The sequence below is a fragment of the Eschrichtius robustus genome, chromosome 20 (assembly GCF_028021215.1).
Source record: "Eschrichtius robustus isolate mEscRob2 chromosome 20, mEscRob2.pri, whole genome shotgun sequence".
Classification (NCBI taxonomy): domain Eukaryota; kingdom Metazoa; phylum Chordata; class Mammalia; order Artiodactyla; family Eschrichtiidae; genus Eschrichtius; species Eschrichtius robustus.
This window is the reverse complement of record NC_090843.1, coordinates 65,087,420-65,103,425: the sequence shown is the minus strand read 5'-3', so window position 1 is coordinate 65,103,425 and position 16,006 is coordinate 65,087,420. Positions and strand designations below refer to the sequence as shown.

The following is a 16,006-nucleotide window of genomic DNA, read 5'->3' as shown; positions in this document are numbered from 1 at the left end:
CAGCCCAAGCCCGCTCCAGCCCAGCCGGCCGCCCCGCCGTCCTCACCCCCTCGCCTGCCGCCTCCTGGAGGCGGGGCCCGCGCGGCGTCCGGCCTGCGGAGGTCACGTGGGCCACGCCGGCCAATCGGCGCGCGGCTCGGGGTCGACCCGGACTCGCAGGGCGGTGGCCGGGCAGTTAGCGGCAGCTGAGCGAGCGCGCCGGCGGGACGGAGGTGCGGCCGGGGTCGCTGGGCCCGGGGACGGGGGCCGGGGATGGAGAGGCACCGCCCGGCGGCCCCGCGTCCGGCCAGCTCATCCCCCACGGCGCCCGATCTCCCCTGTCCCCGCAGGACTGGCCATGGAGCGCGAGGTCCAGCGGGTTCGCGCGGCGTTCGGGTCCGGCCGCTCGCGCCCCCTGACGTTCCGGCGGCGGCAGCTCGAGGCCCTGCGCGCGATGGTGCAGGAGCGCGAGAGGGACATCCTGGCGGCCATCGCCGCCGACCTGAGCAAGGTGCGCCCCCGGGACCTGCGCTGCACGGCCTGCCCCTTTTCCGCGGGTAGCTGTGGCCCTTTCCCTTCCCTTGGATTTGGGTCATTCGTCCGCTTCGTGTATTGCAGGCCTCTTCCTCCGAGTCGGGTTCTTGTCTTTTAATTTTGCGGTTTCTTATGCAGACACAGGGTTTTGCTTGTCGTCGTTGCGCTCAGATTTCCCTCGATGATGTTAGGTGTCAGATCTGTGCACCCGCGAGTCACCCGGGGACCTTGTTACGATGCAAACGATGCTTCACTGGGTCTGGGGGGAGGGGGTCTGAGAGCCCGAGTTTTTGTAAGAAGCTCCCAGGTGATGTAACAAGCTGCCCTGTTTTGGAACCACGCTTTGAGTAGCAAGGTCTTGGGGGAGTGTTTCGGGTTTAAAAATAGTCCCCTATGTTTTATATCACTGTTGTTACCATTTTGTTTTTAATTTTTCTCTTCATTTTAGGGGTAACAAGGCCTTGCTCTGGCTTTGCCAGGCTCCTTCGGCCCCTCCCCCCCGGAAGATTCTTTTGAGGGGTAGTACATCAGTTACATTGTTACATCAGTAGTAACAACAGGGACTCTAAAACTTCCTGTGTAGCACTTCTGGTGGAGAGGAACTGTTGATGACAGTTCTAAAGAAGTACAATAAATTCCTTGCCCTTGAGGGCTTTAAGTTTGGTTGGGAAACAAAGCAGGCACAGATAAAGTGGGACTATAGTTTTAAGCCAGCGTATTAAGGCTGAAATGTTAAGATATAGGGGAAAGCATAATGACTATGGTTTATAAAGTGTGATCAAGGCACACCATTATTAATTAGGGAAGTCTTCGTGAAAGAGTTAACGTTTAAGCCCGACTTTAAATGGCTTGGATCAGTAAAGAAGGATTTAAAGGGATTGAATTTATTAAGAAGGGAATTAGCAAGTCCTTACTGTGGGCCTGGAGGACACACAGGAATCTGCATGGCAAACCAGCTAGTCTGACAGGTGTGCCTGTCCTGACGCTTTTTTTTTTTTTTTTTTTTTTGCATTGCCGTACGGCTTAGTTCCCCGACCAGGGATCAAACCCGTGTCCCCTGCAGTGGAAGCACAGAGCCCTAACTACTGGACCGTCAGGGAATTCCCTGGCCCGATGCTTCTGACATTCAGGGCCAAGTGTGTCCTACCCACAAAGGTTAACTGTGACCCTCTTGTAACAGAGTGAATTCAACGCATACAGTCAAGAAGTCATCACCGTGCTTGGGGAAATTGATCTCGTGCTGGAGAAGCTTCCTGAATGGGCTGCGGCTAAACCAGCTCAGAAGAACCTGCTCACCATGCTGGACGAGGCCTACGTCCAGCCAGAGCCCCTGGGAGTCGTGCTGATTATCGGAGCTTGGAACTACCCCTTTGTCCTCACCATCCAGCCTCTGATAGGAGCCATCGCTGCAGGTCTGGTGTCAGCTTCCGTCCTTATGCTGTCTTCGAGAGGCGTATTCTCTGAAACTGGTTGTACATTAAGGATAGTGGTTAGTTAAATGCATTTGCTGTGGTGGCTTGTCTTGGTTTACACCAGCAGTGTATTGAGAATTCATAAACGTTATTATTACTTGTTCAGTGGGCTCCAGAGATTTGTGGGGTGACCACTTTTTGGAGCCCCGGAGAATGAACCCGTGAGGGTGTAGAGGCATGCGCGAGTCCACAGGACCGGGTTTGGAGTCAGACGTCCATATCGTCATGTGGTTTCAGTCGCCACCTCTGGCTTTGGATGAACCAGTTGATTCTGTCTGACCCCTTTCTTCATTCAAATAAGGGCTCTGGGAGTAATGCGTGCTTGGGTCTACAGCAAATGCCAAGGGATTCATTTCTCAGTTAACCAGGATCCAGACCAACAGCTTTATGTTGGCAAAGCTTGTTTGTGCAATAATCCCAGGGCAAAAGGAAAATCCAAGGGTGGGAGTGAGAACAGTGAGAGAAGGCCGGAGGCCTGGGGGAGCCTGGCTGGGGCCTCTCGTCAAGGACCTACGTGGTGAGCACTGAGGAGTTAGCCTTTGGGAAAGAGGCAGTGGGACGAGCGCTCACGCTTGTGGTGAGGAAGGCAGAACGCAGAGCCAGAAATAACCAGAGGAATGAACCCTTAGCCTGTGCTCCCCACAGGAGCCCCGTCTCGTGGATGTAAGAATCACTCAAGTACTAGACAACGCTGTCCTGCTTTTTGCTTTGTTTAGGAAATGCTGTGATTATCAAGCCTTCTGAAATAAGTGAAAATACAGCCAAGGTCTTGGCTAAGCTCCTCCCTCAGTACTTAGACCAGGTAAGAGGGCCTTGCCCCCTCTCTGGCATGTCTGTCTGTCTGGCACATCTGTCTGTCGTGGGGAACCCACTCTGCTCCTCGTGCTGGCTTGCGTCATTGGTGGTCAGGCCTCCACACTCATTTTCCCTCAGCCTCCCATGTCTGGCTTAACAAGAGAAGTTAAGTTCCAAAAAAACTGTGGAATAGTTTAGCTATTGTAGTTACACGGTTTGGTCAGGCCCGTGGCTTTATCGGCACCCCTGCTATTAACAAAGCCTCCGCTGCCATTTGGCATTTCGAATTAACCTTTGATCTGACGTGATTTTAGGTGTATCGTTTAGTGAGTTATGTAATGAGGGACTGGTACCGGCCTGGGCGCTCTTCATGAGGTACGGTTACGTGAGCACACGTCTACATTTAAACGGGCATGTTTGTGGCCTGAAAACTACAGGAAGAAAAAGGCCTCCTGACCCAGAGTGTGGACCCTCACTCAGGTTACAGTACTGGCATTTAGGAGTATCGGAAGCTGGGACTTCCTGGCGGTCCAGTGGTTAAGGCTCTTCGCCTTCCAATGCAGGGGGTGCGGGTCCGATCCCTGGTCGGGGAGCTGGGATCCCGCGTGCCTCGCGGTCAAAAAACCGAAACAAAAAACGGAAGCAATATTATAACAAATTCAACACAGACTTTGTAAATGGCCCACATCAAGAAAAAAAAAAAAATCTTTAAAAAGAAGAGTATCGGAAGCTGTGGAGAAAAGACGATCTCTGAAGCAGAGGTCTGGTGCCGCCGTGGAGGAGGTTGTGACGCCACGTGAACTGGGGCCGTTAGCTCTGCGCGGAGGAGTGGTCCGTGCGCGCCCGGGAGACGCAGCTCTGCGGCGTCACGCGCGGAGTCGGCCGCGTTTTCCGACAGCAGCCTACAGGCCAACTCCAGCCCTCGGAGGAGCCGCGCTCCCCGTGTTGGCTCATTCCCGGCCACGGCGGCCACGGCGGCCACGGCGCAGTGTTGTCCCAGGGCCTGGGGTACCCAGTGCAGAAGGGCGGTGAAGGCAGGGCGGTGGGGCAGACGCTTCACTGTCTCCCGGACGGGCGTCGTCATTCCGGCCCTGCCTCACTCGGCTTGTCGGGGACCAACCACACAGGCTCCGTGGATGCAGGCGGAGGCAAGCTAAAGCTTGCAACACCTGTCGGGCCGCTGAGCTGTGAGTAGAGATGGAGGGGCAACGCGAGGCCCACCAGCCGGCTTGTGCTTGGTGTCCCGCCGCCGCTCTCCACGCCGTTGCTACCCTCTCTCGTGCGACAGCTGCAGACGGTCGCCCGGTGCACACGAGGGTTCAGTGCAAAGCCCCGTGACGTCCCCCCATCCCAAGAGGGGGCTGAGGCTCGAGGCATCGGGCGGCCGCCAGCGGGCACACGAGCTAGTGGATGACGGGGTGCGGGGGCACCGGGACCTGTCCCTGGAGACGCTCCCCTGCCGGCCTTGGCACACGTTCGGGCGGCAGTCACTCGGTTCCCCCCACGGCCTGAGCCCCACGCTGAGCCGAGTGCAGAGAGGACGTCCGGGTGGACGCGCCTGGGGCCTGTCCTGTGGTCACCGACAGTGGCCACGTTCCCACAGCCCTCCCCTCGCCCAGCCCCCGTCTTGTGGTTTCCCGGGGCCAGTCTCCACCTTTTCCTGGTTTCACTGAATGTTACGTGTTGACGTCAGACGATAGGATTCCTTCGGTGATGCGAGTGTTTTTCTTTCTTGAAGGACCTGTACGCGGTTGTTAATGGTGGCATCGAGGAAACCACGGAGCTTCTGAAGCAGCGATTTGACCACATTCTCTATACGGGAAACACCGCTGTTGGAAAAGTTGTCATGGAAGCCGCCGCCAAGCATCTGACCCCGGTGACCCTTGAACTGGGAGGGAAGAGTCCGTGTTACGTTGACAAAGACTGTGACCTGGATGTCGCCTGCAGGTGAGACTGGTTATCTGGACTCCCCCGGCAGGCTGGCACGCCCTCCGTGCCTCCTCGCTGGGCACTGCCGGTCGATGTCCTCACAGGGACCAGGACTCTTTCACAAACCACGCCTTGGTGCCACAACCGGAGGAGATGAACATGAGGTTGTGACATCACACAGTGGCCCTCAGGATGAGGAAAAGCTATGTCTGTTCTCTAGATAATAGACCTGGCGAGAAGTTTTACTGTTCTGCTGATAGCTGATCCAGGAAGTAGATAATGCCAAGGATCCTGTGTGCCTAATAAAATCTTTAAATTTCCAAAGAAAGGGCATTATGCTGATCTCTTAACTGAGTTCCTTTATTGATAAAACCAATAATTCTCATCTTGTAACTGAGAATAATAGCATCTTGCATCTGAGAACTAGAAGACGCAAGGTTTCGGGTTGTCTCCGCTAAATCAGTTCAGCTAACAGGAAGTGCCCAAACCCGCAGCTGACTGTGCTGGCATGGCATGGCTCTCCCTCCCTTCAGACGAGGGGAGCGGGGGGCGTTGGCCGGGCTCCAGGTTGGCTTGTAAGCAGACATCTACTTGCTGGAACAGGGGACCCCGGTTCGTGGGTTTCCGTCCGAGCCCGGGCGCAGCGTCCCAGATCGGGGAGGGCTTCTGGTCCTGCTGGTACCTGGCATCGTGCAGCAGGACGAAGCCACAGCAGGAGCCGTGGTGTCTGTGGAACCCCTGTCCTCCCAGATGTCCTCTTGGCCGGGGTGGGAGGAGGAGGAGGGTGTCAGGAGGCTGTTTTTCTCCTTTCCTGCCGCAGGCAGTGGCTTCCCTGCGTATAAAGTACTGTTTCTCATGAACTGGCATGAGGCTTTCCCTGCTTTGTAGAATATTCTACGCCAATTGAAAATGCGTTCTCAGTTCCAACCGATTTAGAGATGAGTTTTCAAAACATTTTTTTTATCAAGATTACCAAATACGTTTATGTACTAGTAATCTTGACAGCTAGCTGAAAAACATTCAGACAGCGCCGAAGTGTGTGACAGGTGCGTGGGGACTGAACTCTGGCTGCTGGTGCTTTTCCCAGACGCATCACCTGGGGCAAGTACATGAACTGCGGCCAGACCTGCATCGCCCCCGACTACGTGCTCTGCGAGCCGTCCCTCCAGGACCTGATCGTGCAGAAGGTGAAGGAGGCCGTGAAGGTTCGTGTTTCCCACCTCTGGGTCCACGGGTCTCATTGGGATACGGAGTGAAGTCAGCTGTTTGCAGGGGGCATCGCCCCCCCCCCCCCCGCCCAGGAACGTTCCAGGAGCACGTGACTGAACTAATTTCCTGGCTAATGAAAAGTGCTCTCGTAGAACGTGGTAGCAGGGTGAGATTGGTGCTACACACGCTGACACTGTCTAGTCGATTTGTTGATGGCACAACTGGTTAGGTGTAGAACGGGCCTTAAAGAAAAAAGCTCAGTAGCTCTTGTGTGGTTTGGGGAGAACGTTGCGAGGCCCGGTGTGGCCAAGGCCCTCTCGCCGCGGCTGCGGCGGTCAAGGTTCTCGGCTGTGCCGGCAGTTTAGAGAGGCCAGCAGTTTCGAGGAGCGTGCGCTCTTGACGCGGCCATCAGTCTTTGAGGGTGTTTCCAATGGCGATCTCTAGTGAGGGGACCAAGGAAGGCTACACGGTGGTGTCCTGAGCTGAGCCAGAAGGAACGTAGGACGGGAAGAAAGGAAGGGGTGAAGCTGTGACAGTTCAGCGGTGGGAGCCCCCTGGGTGGAGAAATTATTGAAACAACCTTTGTTCACTCGCCGGGTGCTGACCGAGCCCCGAAAGGAAGGCTCCGGAACACCCAGGAGTGATGTAGGTGAGCAGCTAGGTGACGTGGAAGTTGGACATTAGTGGCGGGACCGTGATGGGGCTGGGCAAGGAGAGCGTGAAAGGGGAGCTTGGCCCGACGCTGGGAAGACACTGGGGTTGCAGGGGACGTGCTCGGGTGAGTGTGGTGAGGAACTGGGATTCCAGGAGGCGTGTATTCTCTCGTCACCGTGGCTCTCCGCTGCGGTTCACCAGGAGCCGTTTAAGGAAAGCTTCCATTCCTCCCCCTCCAAAGACTGGTTCAGCTGGGCTGGGTCTCCAGGTGATTCTGAGGTGTGGCCAGCACTGAATACCACTCTTGTGGCTCCAGCGTTGGGGCCCGAGAACATGCATTGCAACAAGCTGCCCGGGAGCTTCCTACCGCCCGGGTTCGAGGCGGGTGCGGGGGCTAGACCGTGCTCGTTCCCGCTGGAGAGTAGATGGAGGGCTCCCGCGGGGCTGACTGCTCGGCTCCTGAGGCTGTCTTACTCTGGTTGATTTACCAGAACTGTGTTCTGATCTTTCAAGTGGTTTCACGGCTGTCTGACTGGTGGAAGTTCCAGTCCGGAGAAGACCTAACACGAGGAAATAGCGCAAAGCTCAGCAAACCCCTTCTGCAAAAGGGGAAAAACACGCACGGTCAGGGTTTTAGGCTTTTCAGGTCACAGGGCCTCTGCCACCACCACCCGGCTCCGCGCGGGACAGCAGCCAGAGCGGATAGGCAAGCGCACGTGTGGCCCTGACACGGGGCGAGACCCCCCTCTGTGTCCACCCCCAGGAGGGACCCGTGCCAACCCCCGAAACTGTGGAAAATGGGAGACTTGTGTGCGTGCTTTAACTCCTGTCCTTGACCTGCCAAAGAGCTTAGTCTTACTACTGTTAAAGGACTTGGGGGCTGGGGGGTTGGATTCTGTGAGGATACAAAACCAGATTTGGGGCCATGGTGAATTTTATAATTATTAAAGAAATTAAAATATGGGTCTTTGGTGACAACTAGATACCACTGTTTTAAACAGGAATTTTATGGAGAAAATGTAAAAGAATCCCCCGACTATGAAAGGATCATCAACCTTCGTCATTTTAAGAGGATACGAAGTTTGCTTGAAGGACAAACGATAGCTTTCGGTGGGGAGACCGATGAGGCCACGCGCTACATAGGTAATGGAGACTCATGTCGTCCTGCAGGGAGGGCAACTTAACAGTTTTTAGTGACGCTGTTTACCGACACGGAGTAAACTATTAGGTATAAAGTGTTTAATAAGCCATTAAATACTGCTTTCTGGTATACTGCTTTGTTACAAGCGAGTTAAAGATGATTTTATATGTGTATACTTTGAGTAACTCTATTTCGTTGTTTGTATTTACACTTTTTTTTTTTAAATTTATTTATTTATTTTATTTATGGCTGTGTCGGGTCTATTGTTTCTGCGTGAGGGCTCTCTCCAGTTGCGGCGAGCGGGGGCCACTCTTCATCGCGGTGCGCGGGCTTCTCACTGTCGCGGCCTCTCTTGTTGCGGAGCACAGGCTCCAGACGCGCAGGCTCAGCAGCTGTGGCTCACGGGCCTAGTTGCTCCGCGGCATGTGGGATCTTCCCAGACCAGGGCTCGAACCCGTGTCCCCTGCATTGGCAGGCGGATTCTCAACCACTGCGCCACCAGGGAAGCCCCGACACACGTATTTTATCTGATTTTTTCTTCCTGGCAACCTTGAGAAGCAGAACCAGACTCTAATTATTTCCAGCTTACGGCCGGGAAAACAGCCCAGAGGAGGAAATAGCTCAGCCACAATTGCACAGCTAGCCGGCAGCAGTCCTGCTCCAGAAAGAATGTCTTCACCTATCATGCTTGACCTCGTTATTTACTTTCTTGTTGTGTTCTTTGTTTTTTGCCACGAGTATATATCACTTTTGAATTTTAAACACACTTATCTAAAATAACACCTAAGATGAGAGAAGAATCACAGATGGAGACTTCCCTGGTGGCGCAGTGGTTAAGAAGCCTCCTGCCAATGCAGGGGACGCAGGTTCGAGCCCTGTTCCGGGAAGATCCCACATGCCGCAGAGCAACTAAGCCCATGTGCCACAACTGCTGAGCCTGCGCTCTAGAGCCCGCGAGCCACAACTACTGAAGCCTGCGCGCCTAGAGCCCGTGCTCTGCAACAAGAGAAGCCACCGCACTGAGAAGCCCGCGCACCGCAACAAAGAGTAGCCCCGCTCGCCGCAACTAGAGAAAGCCCGCGCACAGCAACGAAGACCCAATGCAGCCAAAAATAAATAAATAAATAAACTTTTTTTTTAAAAAAAAATCACACATGAAGTTGGCGAAAAAGCTGCCCTGCAAACCTTTTTACCTGTCTCATCGTCACCAAAAACCCCAGCTTTTCAAAAGCAGAACTTAAAGGACTTAAACAGTACAGAGAAAAGTATGCTCTCGGCCTGTTAGTTCAGCGGCTCAGGAACACCCCCAGAGCCCCGGGGGTTCGTCTTCGGGTCCTGCCGGCCCAGCATGCTGACTGCCTGCCTCTGTGCCCATCAGTGGCGAGAGGGAAGGTCGGCCGTGATTAGCTCGGACTAGTTAGGAGTTTCCCCCGACCTGGTCCGGGTCACCTCACCTAAGCGCGTGGCTCTGCAGAGGGGGGTGGACACCTCTCTGGCCCAGGGAAGCCGCGGGCGGCGGATCTGAGGCAGCGGCTTCTGTACCCCCCGGGCGTGCTGGAGAGAGCCGTCCTGTGCCATGCCTCCAGGACAACCTGGTCATAACCGTGGGTGGAGGAGAGAGCACGCTTGTTCCGTCAGGTGTCTTCTCCTGTAGTCGACCCTCCAGCCCGTCCGCAGGGTCTCCCCGAGCACTGCAGCTTGGGGACTTCTTGGTGTGGACACTGGACACCCCACAAAGCTCTTCAGGATCCGTGTCGTCCTCCTGTCTGTGTCTTTCCCCAGAGTGGATGGAACGCTGAGCTAAGGCTTAGGGAATCCCACCATTTCATTACGTTTTCTGAACCTGACGCAGTTGTAATCAAGATCAAAAAGATCACAGGCAGGAACGCACTTCAATTAAGAAGCTGTACTGGTTTGATCCATCGAGGGGCCCTCTGCGCTCCCAGGAAGGCCTGTCCACAGAAAGACGTAGGAATGCGGTGCTGAACAGGGTTAAACATGCGTAGGATTTACTCAAGCCTGTATCTCCCCCTGGGTTTGCACAGGGATCCCTGATGCACACGCGTGGAGATGTAATATTTGCACGGTTCACCCACGTACTTGGGACTTGTCTCAGTAGATGACAGCTGGGCGGGAGTGGGGAAGGGATGGGTGGGTGACCCAGTGAGCCAGACGTGAGGTGAGAGTTTGGCATTTCTGTCTTCTGCTTGAGCGTTTTCATTTTTCAGCCCCAACGATACTCACTGATGTGGATCCTGAAGCCAAGGTGATGCAAGAAGAAATTTTTGGACCAATTCTTCCAATAGTGCCTGTGAAGAATGCCGATGAAGCCATACAATTCATAAATGAACGCGAAAAGCCCCTGGCTTTCTACGTGTTTTCTCATAACACTAAGGTAAACTTCCCAGCGTGCAGCTCGCTCTCAGAAGCCACGCTCCTTCTCTGCTGTAAAGCAAATGCTGATTATTTCGTGTGATGCCAGAGTCCCCCAGTCCTGGGTAATGAGGCCCTGGGGTTATCGCTGTGACCCTTCCCTTACTCCCCGGGGTCAGAGCTGAGTCTTCGGGGCGAGTGTCACCAGCCTGGTGACTCACAAACACCTGCCATGTCACTGGGAGACGTCTGAGCGCCAGCATCAGAAACGTTTCTGCTGCTGATCTGTAGGGCGTCCTGTGTAGAGCCCCGGCTCTTACCCACACAGCGTCCACGGCCCGCAGGGCGGTGTCTCTGGCGCTGCTGAGGGAGGTGCTTGGGAAGCCTCGGACTTGGCTTTCTCCAGCCATGTGGCTTTGTGGTTGGAGAGGTGTTGCCGTCCCAGCCGGGCCGGCAGATCACACCGCCACCCCAGGCCCAGCAGCCCCGCTGCCGCCCTGCAGGCGGCCCGTCTATATGCGCCTCGAGGTGACCGGCCGCTGCTAAGGGACAGTGGCCTCAAGGTGGGCCAGTAGGCCAGGAGCCTCTGAAAAAAGGGGAAAACTCGGAAGGGAGGGTGCGGCCAGCTGAGGTCGAGGAGCTCCCACAGCAGGTGTTTTCTGCAGAGCCTCTGCCGGGGCCACACAGGGAGTCTCGGGGCAGCTTCTAGAGCTGGTGGTGCTGGCGGTGCTGGCGCGGTACCGATCTCTACAGACCGTCCAGGGAGACCGGATGTGCGGGGCTCAGCTAGGAATGGGTTCGTGGCACACAGCAGTCTGACGGTTGAAATGACCACAGGCAGTGGTGGACGGGGTGGAAGCCGCAGTCTGCGGCCCAGGCGCGGGGTGGCGGGTCAGGCTCGGTCCCACGGTCAGCAGTGACCTTTGCTACAGAGGACTTGGTGGGCCGGCAGCCAGGGGAGGCGACATTTACCAGTCAAGTGCATCGTGCCCACTCAGGTCCTGGGCCAACCAGCGATTTCCTTCAAAAACAGGATGCTACCTCTGAAATCTTGAATGTTTTTTACATTTCATAGAAACGGAATGATACCTGTTAATCACATGCTATCCTTTAAAGCAGAGGTAGAGAAATATTAACAATTTTTAAAACCTGGAATATAGCCTGAACCATCCCTGGTAAGAAAGGCCCTGGCCGTGGTCCCAGGGGTCCAGCGCTGGGGTGTGCCGGGCGTGGGGGCCCAAGTCTTCAGGCCGTCCGGGTCTCGCTCACTGCCCCCAGCCTCGAGGAGGATGAGGGTCCCGGGGGTCCAGCGCTGGGGTGTGCCGGGCGTGGGGGCCCAAGTCCTCAGGCCGTCCGGGTCTCGCTCACTGCCCCCAGCCTCGAGGGACGGCTGACCCGGCGCCTCTGTTCCTTCTCGCCCTCAGCTCATCAAGCGGATGATCGACAGGACGTCCAGTGGGGGCGTCACGGGCAACGACGTCATCATGCACTTCATGCTCAGCTCCCTGCCCTTCGGAGGCGTGGGTGAGGCCCCCCCTGGTCAATGCCCCCGCGAGCCACTGCCTGGGGTCCGCCTCTCCATCCCCAGTCTGTAATGACTGTTCCTTGTGTTGCTTCACTGGTTTCTGCATCTTCTCCCAGATTCAGGGCATTTCTTGGGCCAAAAATCAGGTCTCAGTTGAACTGATAAATGCCCTCTGTCCTTTATCGAATGAGGTAGCACATGACAGGCTCACAGCGCCAGGAGCAGACAGCAGCCAAGGGCTTGAACGTCCCTTTGCTTTTTTGGGATAAAGGGGCAAAACCAAACGAAACACTATAGAAAGTTACAAGGGAAAATGTAGTAACCTCCGAGGCATAAACACTGTTAATATTTTGGCTTGTCGTTTAGATTTTTTTCCTTAAAATGCATGTCTCTTGATACACATCACAGAGTCTCCCTGCAGCTTCAGCTGTCACCTAAGTGATGCCCCAGCGGCCCGGCCCCAGTAAGCTGCGTGCCGGGTGCCTTGTGCCACACGCGTGTCTGCCCGGCTCACGTGACCGAGCAGAGACGGGAGCACGGTCCCGGAGCACAGGTCTGAGAGGCCTGTTACCGCCCAGTCGCGTGACCCCGCTGTCCTGGCCTTGGTCACCTTCCAGGAGCCCGAGGGAGCCGTGGCTCAGCCACGTGCGACGATGGGAACGGGCACACGCGGCTCTCGGAGCGGGCCACTTGGAGTCCCGCTCGGGCCCTGCCCAGCCCCCTCTCCCTCTCTGGAGGTGGGGCTCCGGTGACAATGAGCTTGGTCCCTGGCATCAGTGACAGCCAGCACCCCGGGAGCTGCCGGTCTCTGCCCTGCTCTTGGAGAGCGTCCTGTGCCAGGGCTCCGCCGTGCGGGGGGCGCTGGGAGGACGTCCTGGAATGAGCCACGTGCGCTGGTGGAGGGGTGCAGCCGGGGCGCCGTGTGCACGGAAGGAGCGCCGTCACCCACAGCGGAGCCCGTCTCGTCTGTTCCTTTATTTCAGGGTCCAGTGGGATGGGAGCGTATCACGGAAAACACAGTTTCGATACTTTTTCGCATCAACGTCCCTGTTTGTTAAAAAGCCTGAAGCGAGAAGGTGCAAACAAACTCCGGTATCCTCCCAACAGCCAGTCGAAGGTAGACTGGGCGAAACTGTTCTTCCTGAAACGGCTCAACAAAGGGAAGCTTGGGCTTCTGCTGCTGACCCTCCTGGGCGTCGTGCTGGCGGCGCTCATGAAGGTGAGTCCCCGGCGCTCGGGCGCCCGACGGCTGCAGGCGCACCTCTTGCGTCTCGGGAGCACCTCCGATCTTTAAATCGGCTCTCTCCTATTCACGTCCAGAGGCTAGGACTCTAAGGTCAGGGGGCTTCCGGCTGCTGGGCCCGCCTGCTTTTCTGGGCCTCCCTGGCTGCCTCTGTGCTCCGGCGGCAGGGACCGTCCAGCCCACAGGCCTCAGCCCTCACAGGGGGCGCGTGGCGGCCTCTGGCCTGAGTTTAAAGCCCCTCGAGCTGCCTAGCCCTCTGATCTTCTTGCTTTTGGTGCCTCAGCGTCAGTTTGGTTCCTGGCTGTGCAGGAACCCGGCGTGCTTGGAGGTGGAGGAGAGCGTGCCGGGGACGGGGCTGGTGGGGAAGCAGCTGTGCTGGGGGGAGCTGGCCTGTAGCGTTTCTCTCTGGCGACTGGCCGTTCGGGGGCGTGGACTTGCTAAGAGACCCTCATGACAGCCGACAGCCAGCGTCCTTGGACGGTCCGTATCCTTGGGGTGAAGCCAGATTCAAGCATTTAATGGCAACAGCTGTGTTCCTGTCTGTAGTTTGTTTAAACGTTGAAAGGGGGTCGGCTCACCTTATGGCGTCACAGCTTTGGTGGAACTGGAGATACCGGTCACGTCTGAGATCGCTTGGGTTTCCTCGGAAATACCAGGCTGTGCTGAGGAGAAAGGCCCTGTTGATTTTTCTGGCAGTTCACAGATTGTGCCGTCCTGTGAGCCAGGAACGCCAGAACCCAGCCCTGTCTGTTGAGAGGAGTTTGGGCTGTTTCTTTCCTTTCTGTGAAGTGGGCCAGCTTGGGGAGTGTTCTCTTCCAGTCGTTTGTTTTTCTACACTTGGAGGCTTAGGCGTTATCAGAAAAAGAACGTCTCCAGACATTCTGGACCTTGGCCTAGAGCGTCAGAGGGTGAAAACTTAACTTGGCCACAGGTTTTCAAGGGTGAGGTCGGCTTGCTGGACTCTCCAGATTAGAGGTCGTGGCTTAGCTGGGTCTGGGTGAAGCAGTCATTACTTCCAGAAAAGGATGGTCTCACGCACTTGGCTGTCCCAGAGGACGTGCCCGCTGACCCACTCATGGTCACCATCCTTTGTTTCAGAATTGGAGAATAATCTTATAAAACGCTCCAAGTCACTATTTATTTCGGTTTTAGGTTGTTTCGTTTTTTTTTTTTAAAGTTCGACTTGAGAATTCATGTAGCAGACTTAGTGAATCAAAACATACTGTGGGGTGTAGGACTTTCTGGTTTTTTTCTTCTGCTTCTTCCTGAGGTCGGAGGTGCACTTGGGTCTCTGGTCACTATCTGCCTATCTTTTTTCCCGAGACGTGGGTCCCCCGCCTGACAGGCATCTTCTTGGTCGGGATGGAGTTTCTTAGCCTCATGGAAAATTCGGAGGTGCGGGCTGACTGTGCCCCGTATTCCCAGGAGGGCGCCCCCAGGTGCAATGGCCCGTGCCCCACAGGCTAGGGCAGGCCAGGTGGCCCGCCCAGAGTTCCCGAAAGGGTTTGGCCGACAAGCCTTTCTCTGGTAGGGTCTAGAGAAGCAGCAGTGTATAAAAACGTTTATTCAGCCGGGAACAAGAAAATATGGCTTTGATCCCGGGCTGTGGGATCGACTTAATTACGGCTTCGGCCGAGGCCTCTTCTGAGCCCACAGAGCGAGGGCGTGGGCACCCGGAGGTCCAGGCTGCTTCCAGCCCCACCTCTCTGCTCTCCTTACTGGGAGCCGATGCGTTCGTTGTCCCGGTTATTTTGGATTCCGCGTGAGATTGGGTAAAGATTTGGGGTTTTCTTCCTCTCTGATGCTTCTCTACTCTTCTCTCTGTGCTTTTACCCGCTTCTTATCAAATCACCTTTTAAACAAATGACTCTGAGCCTAAATTGCCCATTTACTTGAGGAATCTACTGATGGTAACTGCAAACATTTTTCTGAAATTGCTTTTTGCACTTAGTAGTTATTTTGTTACCTGCTTGGGTATGATTTTAGTAATTCACTTTACTAGAATTAGAATGGATTTGCAACATTTTAAAGTGGGAAACTGAAAGCTGCAAAACTGTCAGTCTAAAGGGAACATGTCAGAACCTCAGAGTGGGGGAATTTTCTCTGTGCATTTTACACAAAGTAAAGTTCCAGTAAAGCTTAGCATAACCTATGGAAGGCATTGAGGGGCTTGTAAAAGTTGAGGAAAATAAAAGGTTAAAATTGAACGATGTCATTGGGCCTTTGAAAATTAAATCCAACGTTTGAACTCTGAGGTTGTGGCCATGCTTCTTTAAACCTCAGTGGGTACTGGTGAAATTCACTACTGCTCTGGAATTGGAGAAGCAAAATTGTTCACCAGTTTTGAGAGTTCATGTGGAGAGTCAGCGTCCTCCTTAGCCAGGACGGGAAATGAGTGCTTTCACCTCCTGTCTCTGCCCTTGTCTACTTGACATTGGACAGCGTACCACCTCCAACACCGCCTGTCTTGTTGTTGTCGTTTTGGGGGGAGGGCATGACCTGTCATCCTCAGCCCAGCCACACTTAAGACCCCTTAGGCATCTGTGGGCCTTGTTGACATGGTTCTTAGGACAGACGGCATGTGTCAGGGTCCCGATCCCGGGCCCATGTTCCAGGGCTGGTGGGGGCATTGTAAACCAGCGGGTAACCCGGATTCCTCTCTCCTCCCCCAGGCTGGATACTACTGAAGAGTGATCCGTGCCGCCTCCTCATCCTCTCTCCTGAGTTATTCTTCTACCAAATAGTTAATGAACCAATAATTTTTAAATCCTACCAAAAATTGTAAGACAATGTGCAAATGCACCATCGCCGAACCTAAAAGTCATTGCCACTCACCATTAATAAAACTCGCTGTTTCAGCCAAAGCCCAGCGCTCTCCCGCCCAGTAGTGAGACACTCGGAGAACCCCCATCCCTAGAGCTCTGGGCTGGGGGAGGGGAGAGCGTGCTGGCGGGGCCGGGGGGTTGGGGAGAGCAGGCTGGGGGGGAGAGCGTGCTGGGGGAGGGGAGAGCATGCTGGCGGGGGTGGGGGGGAGAGCAGGCTGGGCGGGGGAGCGTGCTGGGGGAGGGGAGAGCGTGCTGGGGGAACCCGAGTTCCCAGAACCTGCTCAGCGACTCTGCTGCTCACGGGACATGGGACACCCCGCCCGTACC

The 16,006-nt window shown here is 55.3% G+C and overlaps 1 protein-coding gene across 1 annotated transcript; it reads left to right on the top strand.

The window, feature by feature from the left end:
* Window positions 1-142: 142 nt before the first annotated feature.
* ALDH3A2 (aldehyde dehydrogenase 3 family member A2) lies at window positions 143-15,718 on the top strand. Its single transcript, XM_068530503.1, has 11 exons — window positions 143-212; window positions 330-490; window positions 1,694-1,925; window positions 2,702-2,787; window positions 4,519-4,727; window positions 5,797-5,914; window positions 7,574-7,715; window positions 9,942-10,108; window positions 11,511-11,610; window positions 12,595-12,830; window positions 15,527-15,718. Exons 2-11 carry the CDS (start codon window positions 338-340, stop codon window positions 15,539-15,541), a joined length of 1,458 nt encoding a protein of 485 aa, XP_068386604.1. The 5' UTR covers window positions 143-212; window positions 330-337; the 3' UTR covers window positions 15,542-15,718.
* The last annotated feature ends 288 nt before the right edge of the window (window positions 15,719-16,006 follow it).

Coding starts and splice junctions, on each gene's coding strand:
- ALDH3A2 (XM_068530503.1), top strand. CDS start 338: ATGGAGCGCGAGGTCCAGCGGGTTCGCGCGGCGTTCGGGTCCGGCCGC. Junction 7,716..9,941: donor TGAGGCCACGCGCTACATAG/GTAATGGAGACT, acceptor TTCATTTTTCAG/CCCCAACGATACTCACTGAT. Junction 11,611..12,594: donor CCTGCCCTTCGGAGGCGTGG/GTGAGGCCCCCC, acceptor CCTTTATTTCAG/GGTCCAGTGGGATGGGAGCG.